This window comes from Vollenhovia emeryi, unplaced genomic scaffold, assembly GCF_000949405.1.
Source record: "Vollenhovia emeryi isolate VEMERY1.0 unplaced genomic scaffold, V.emery_V1.0 DF941074.1, whole genome shotgun sequence".
NCBI classification, from domain to species: domain Eukaryota; kingdom Metazoa; phylum Arthropoda; class Insecta; order Hymenoptera; family Formicidae; genus Vollenhovia; species Vollenhovia emeryi.
The window spans coordinates 1-6,024 of NW_011965292.1; the positions used below are offsets into that span (position 1 = coordinate 1).

The window sequence follows — 6,024 nt, forward strand, 5'->3', positions numbered from 1 at the left end:
AACATCCCGCTCGCCTCGTATAGTGACAGGAGACGAAACTATGATCTTTAGCGACATCATTCGATGCGGTTGACGATAGTCGAATCACATACGCGGTCTGACGGTCGGAGGAATACAATATTCAATGTAACAAGGATGATGAGGTTGAATTACAGTTATCAATTAACATGAACCTTACAATAATGCTTATATAATATATGTACAACTTACTACTAGGGGAAGGAATATGACTTATGTACATTACGGCGTTCAACTTACAGCTAAATGTGTACAACTTACAACTAGGAGAGGAAATCTAACATATGTACATTACGGCGATCGACTTAGAGCCGTAGTTATAGATCGCATTTTAAGAGTCGGCGTCACGGTGGATAGGTAGTCGACAGATCTGCGTAATTGGTTGTTTTAGTTTCGTTTTCTCGGTGCGTAACGAGACGATGCGAACGTGATGATCTGCTCCAGGATGGACCTCGATTATTCGAGCGAGTTCCCACTTAGACGGTGGCAGGGAATTATTTTTTAAGAGGACCAACTCATCGACCTTTAATTCAGGTTGATTCTCCCGCCATTTCTGCCTTTGTTGCAGCGTGTGCAAATAATCAGATGACCACGTTCGCCAGATCCTCTCGAGTATAGCGCGTACTTGTTGCCATCGCGACAATCGGTTTGAGTCGATGTCTAAAGTCGATTCCTCAGGGGGACAGACCAACGGACGACCGATCAAAAAGTGACCCGAGGTTAAGACGGAAAAATCAGTCGGATCGTCATGTAACGCAGAGATAGGTCGTGAATTTAAACATGCCTCAATTTGACACAGTAACGTAGCGAACTCGAGTTGCGATAACGTGCGAGACCCGATAATTCTTTTAAGGTGATACTTTAATCCTTTTACGCCGGCTTCCCAAAGTCCACCAAAATGTGGAGCAGCGGGAGGTATAAAATGCCAAGTAATATTGTCGGTAGCAATGGAGTCTTGGAGCTGAGGGTCAGCGACCAATCGCTGAAACGCGATCGCTAACTCGCGATCAGCACCTTGGAAATTAGTTCCGTTGTCGCTATAGATATCGGACGGTAGACCGCGACGACTTACGAATCGTTTGAACGCGGCGAGAAACCCGGCGGTAGCGTAGTCATCCACATACTCTAGATGAATCGCTTTAGTCGCAAGACAGATGAACACCACAACGTAATATTTCCGTGTGCGTTGTCCTCGACCGACCGTCGGGATTATATTCATAGGTCCGGCGTAATCGACGCCCGTGTGCGAGAACGGGGCCGATGGGGAGACGCGAGGTTTGGGAAGGTTCCCCATTAGTTGCTGCATCGTGAGCGCGCGTTCACGGACGCATCTTACACAATTATGTATATGCGATTTGACGCTAGTGCGGGCCGAAAGAATCCAGTAGTTTTGACGCAGGATTCGGAGGGTCAGTTGTGTGCCGCCGTGAAGAGAATCTTTATGCGCGCGCGCAATTAATAGATCCGAAATTCGGTGTTTCGGTAATACAACCGGATGACGCTCGTTATAAGTTAACGATGAGTTTTCGATCCGCCCGCCAAGGCGGATTAATTTATCCTCCCCGAGAAAGGGGTGAAGAGATCGTAACGCGCTAGATTTGGCGATCGACCCGGAGTTGCTTAGAGCGTGGAATTCGGACGAGAAGCTGATGTGTTGCACGTAACGCAGCCAAAACACGGACGCACCCTTGAGTTCGGACGCGGATAGCCTTCCGTTGCATTTGTCTAGTCCGGAAACGCGACATCGGGAGTTGAAGACAAAACGTTTTACGTACGCGGTGACTCTAACTAATTTTGTGAATGTGGAAACTTCGTTCGGCAATTCCCATTCTTGTATCTTTTGTATGAGACACACGTTAATTTTGCGAGATTCGGACTCAATGAAAACTTGATTAGTATCGAGCTGAGCTTGGAATTTATTTCGGTTCGGCCATGCGGGAGAATGTGCGTGTAACCAAGCGGGACCAGACCACCAAAGTTCAAACTCTCGGAATTCCGCGGGCGATAAGCCTCGAGACGCGCAATCCGCTGGGTTTTCTTTAGACGGAACATGATTCCATTTAATGGACGGAAGACGCGTTTGTACTTCCGATACGCGATTCGCGACATACGAGTTCCATCTCGAAGAATGTCCTTGGAGCCAAGCGAGAGCGACGGAAGAATCCGACCATCCGTACGTCGGGATATGTTTTAGGTCTAATGAATTCTGCACTGATTCCAGCAAGCGTGTTAGTAAGACAATCGCGTTTAATTCTAGTCGCGGAACACTAATCGTTTTAATTGGCGCTACCTTTGATTTAGCCGTTAACAAAGTAATCGAAACTTCACCAGGCGACCGTAGGATTTTTAAATAGACGACCGCAGCGTAAGCGCGGTTCGAAGCGTCTGCGAATCCGTGTAATTCGACGCCCATGTGCTCCGGAAGCATACCGGTCCATCGACGTATGCGAATTTCCTTTCACTCCGTAAGTTCCGTATAATACCTTTTCCACGACGGAAGTAATGCGTCCGCGATAGGAGAATCTCAATCGTATTTTTGAATCCAAAGTTCCTGTATTAAGATCTTCGCGGTAATTGTTACCGGAGACGCCCATCCTAGCGGATCGAAAAAACGCGCGATGAACGACAGAACGGAGCGTTTTGTATTTACTCCGAGCGACGGTGGCTCGATATGGAATCGAAAGGCATCTTCATTGGGAATCCACGTGAGACCAAGTACCTTGAGCGTGTTGTCTTTATCAAACGGGTGCTCAATCGCGAGTTCGTGTTCTCCAGGAGGTATATCCTCCAATAATTCCTTTAAATTCGCGGCCCATTTCCTTAAATGAAATCCGCCTCGCGTCATTAGCTTCGTAAGCTGATCCCGACTTTCGCGGAGCGACTGGATGTTGTCGGCGCCGAATAGTACGTCGTCAACATAGAGGGAATTTTGTATAATATCTCGCGCGAGTGGAAACGAGGAGCCGTCGTCAAGAGCCAATTGATTGACGACTCGCATCGCGAGATACGGAGCCGGAGCAGTACCGTAAGTGACGGTTAAAAGCCGATAAGATTGAATTGGACGATCGTCTCTTGATCGCCAGAGAATTCGAGTGAAATCAACGTCATCCGGATTAACGCGAATTTGACGAAACATTTTTTCGATATCCGCGGTATATACGTAACGAAATTGTCTCCAACGAAGGAGGATCGTAGACAACTCACGCTGCAATTTAGGCCCGGTCATTAGATGATCATTTAGCGTAGTTCCATTAGAGGTTTTGCACGATGCGTTAAATACTACGCGAAGCTTAGTCGTGCTGCTGGACTCGCGTAAAACAGGATGATGCGGTATATATACGGGAGGAAACCGCGTCGGATTGGAGTCGGAAACGAGTTCCATATGACCTTTCGTCACGTAGTCGTTTAAAAATTCGTGATATTGCCTGGCAAGATCCCTATTTTTTTGTAAGCGGCCTTCTAACTTAGAATATAGCAGCGCGGTGGTTTCGCGAGAGGCCCCGATCCTGATCGGAGGATCGGTTTTAAAGGGCAACCGTACAATATAGCGACCGTCCGGGCCGCGTTGATGTGTTTCAACAAAATGTTGTTCGCATCGTTTATCTTCATCCGACATCTGGGGGACAGAAGAGACTTCCTCGATTTCCCAGAATCTCCGGAGAAGAAATTCGATCGAGGGTTCCGAAACGCAGTTCATCGATTGGACGGACCCGTCGCTTAATTCCGAAGCGTCAGTAGGCCCGGATAAAATCCACCCTAAGGAGGTGAGTTGAGCCGTCGGCGTCCCGATCGGGCCCTGCTTGATTTGGTGTAATAACAGAGATCCGTATAAGTCTGCCCCGATAAGCAGATGAATCGGATGATTGCTGAAAGGGTCAGCATCCGCGAGGGATAGGTTACTTAAGTGCGGCCAAGAATCGATTGACTTATTCCTTGACACGGCGTAAGAGGTGATTTTTTGATAAATGAAGGCATTTAGGGGGAAGGATGGGCCTTGCCCGTTGCAAGACGAGAGAATGAGAGATACTCGAGATTTCGCTACGCCACTGTATCGTTCGCCGAAGCAATGTACGCGGAGGTTCGCTCGGTAGCGTTTGGTACGCATCGTTTGACATAGTGTTTCGGATACAAAACTAACTGCGGAACCTTGATCTAATAAAGCGCGCACCTTGAAACTGCGACCCTCATTGGTACGGAGGATTACCCACGCGGTCGCGAGTAAGACGGTCGGAGGGTTTTTAATCGGAGCACTAACGGTTTGCACCGACGCGACGGCAGGTTTGCTCTCCGGGGCAGCTAAGCTGCTCGATGGGGCTGAAATCGTCATTTTCTTTTCGGCGGTAGAATTTTTGCCTGTATTCGGGACCGTAGCGTTAGAATCACGATGTAAAAGAGTGTGATGCGCTCGTCGGCATAAAGTGCATCGTTTAGTGTTTGAACAATTGGTCGGAAAATGACCGATCTTCAAACAATTGAAACAGCACCTTTTTAGTTTGCAGATCTGAGTTCGCTCTTCGACCGATTTTCGCTTGAAGTCGTCGCATTGCGCGAGACGGTGATTGCCGGAGCAATGAAGGCATTTATCGGCGGTCACATTATTTATGGAGGCGCGATTGGAAGTTTTAATTTTATTAACAGACGCATCCGGATTCACTTTAGCGTGATCGGTGAGACCTCGAATACGCATGGTCATAAATTCTCGAATCTCTTCATAAGTCGGAAACTCGTTGGATTTTCCGCGTTGCAGATTCCACTCGTTACGCGTGCGTGGACTGAACTTTTGAGAAATAATGTACACCAATAAATCATCCCACTTTTCAACGGGTCTTTCTAAATTGGTTAGAGCCGATAGAGACGCGGCAACGGTATCGCGTAAATTCTTTAACTCGCCCGCAGATTCGGTTTTCATGATAGGCAACTCGGCGAAAGCCTGAATATGAGCGTGAATTATAGCGCGTTGATCATCATACTCTTCGACTAACAGTTTCCACGCAGCGTCGTAATTCGTGTCTGCAATCTGGATGTGGTTTATTAACACCGCGGCATCGCCCGTGACGCAGGCCTTTAAGTAATGCAATTTTTGCGTATTTGACAACGATTCTTGCGACGCGACGAGCGATTCAAAGATTCCGCGAAAATTCTCCCACTCGGTGAACTTACCGAAGAATTTCGGTAAAGAGATGCGAGGTAACTGCAACGAAGACGCACTGGTATCTTGTAAGGACGAGTCGCTTACCGAAGAGGCCGCGACGTCGGACCGGTCTCGGGAGAATTTTCCCACGCAATCGGCAAGATGATCGGCGGCTTCATGGTAAGCATCCTCGGCGGCTAAGAATTCTTTATCGGCAAAGTATTCGACGACGAGTTGGTCTTCGGCTGAGGCCGCCTGAAGGAGCCGCACGTTCAGTCGCTGACACCTCTCCCAAAGGGATTCCAGATCATTTGCACGTTTCTTCGCCTTATATATGGTGATGTTCGCCTTGCCAATCTTCTTGAAATTTGGTATTACTCGTTTAATTGCAGCAATCGTGGTGGATTGCTCGACGAGTAAGGCTTGGAGATCATCTGCCATGATCTCAAATTACAAACGCTGCTAATTTTAATTAAAGCACGTTAATTGTCTTATGCAGATTTGCGACAACCTGGTCGCAACGTATCAATAGCTCTCAGCTACGGAAGGAACCCGCACTCAAGAGGTGCGTAATTCGTAGCGAGTACGGAATACGTGAACTCGCTGGTCTGTGGATTACACAGAGCGCGAGCAGAGACGGGCTCTGGAGCCCTAGAAGTTGGGGTAGCGTTAAGAAACGCGGTAAAAGGCCGTTGAGTGCGACGCCGCAGATCATGCGGGCACACGTCGTTTAGCCACGTGCTAAGGAGCACGATAACTTCAATGGGCGCCGAAGGCGCAAATGGACTGTTCGACCTTGTAATCTTGCTCGGAGTCCCTTTCGATGTACTCGCGATCAGCTAGCCTCACGAGCGACTAATAGATCGTTCAGTGTC

At 48.1% G+C, this 6,024-nt stretch overlaps 2 protein-coding genes across 2 annotated transcripts; both read right to left on the minus strand.

Annotated features, from left to right (window-relative positions):
• Positions 1-349: 349 nt before the first annotated feature.
• LOC105571178 lies at positions 350-2,446 on the minus strand. Its single transcript, XM_012028651.1, has one exon. It carries the CDS (start codon positions 2,444-2,446, stop codon positions 350-352), a length of 2,097 nt encoding a protein of 698 aa, XP_011884041.1.
• A 96-nt stretch (positions 2,447-2,542) lies between these two features.
• Positions 2,543-5,590, minus strand: LOC105571179. Its single transcript, XM_012028652.1, has one exon. It carries the CDS (start codon positions 5,588-5,590, stop codon positions 2,543-2,545), a length of 3,048 nt encoding a protein of 1,015 aa, XP_011884042.1.
• Positions 5,591-6,024: the final 434 nt, after the last annotated feature.

Excerpts from the sequence above, each read along its gene's own strand:
- LOC105571178 (XM_012028651.1), bottom strand. The coding sequence starts at position 2,446 with ATGCTTCCGGAGCACATGGGCGTCGAATTACACGGATTCGCAGACGCT.
- LOC105571179 (XM_012028652.1), bottom strand. The coding sequence starts at position 5,590 with ATGGCAGATGATCTCCAAGCCTTACTCGTCGAGCAATCCACCACGATT.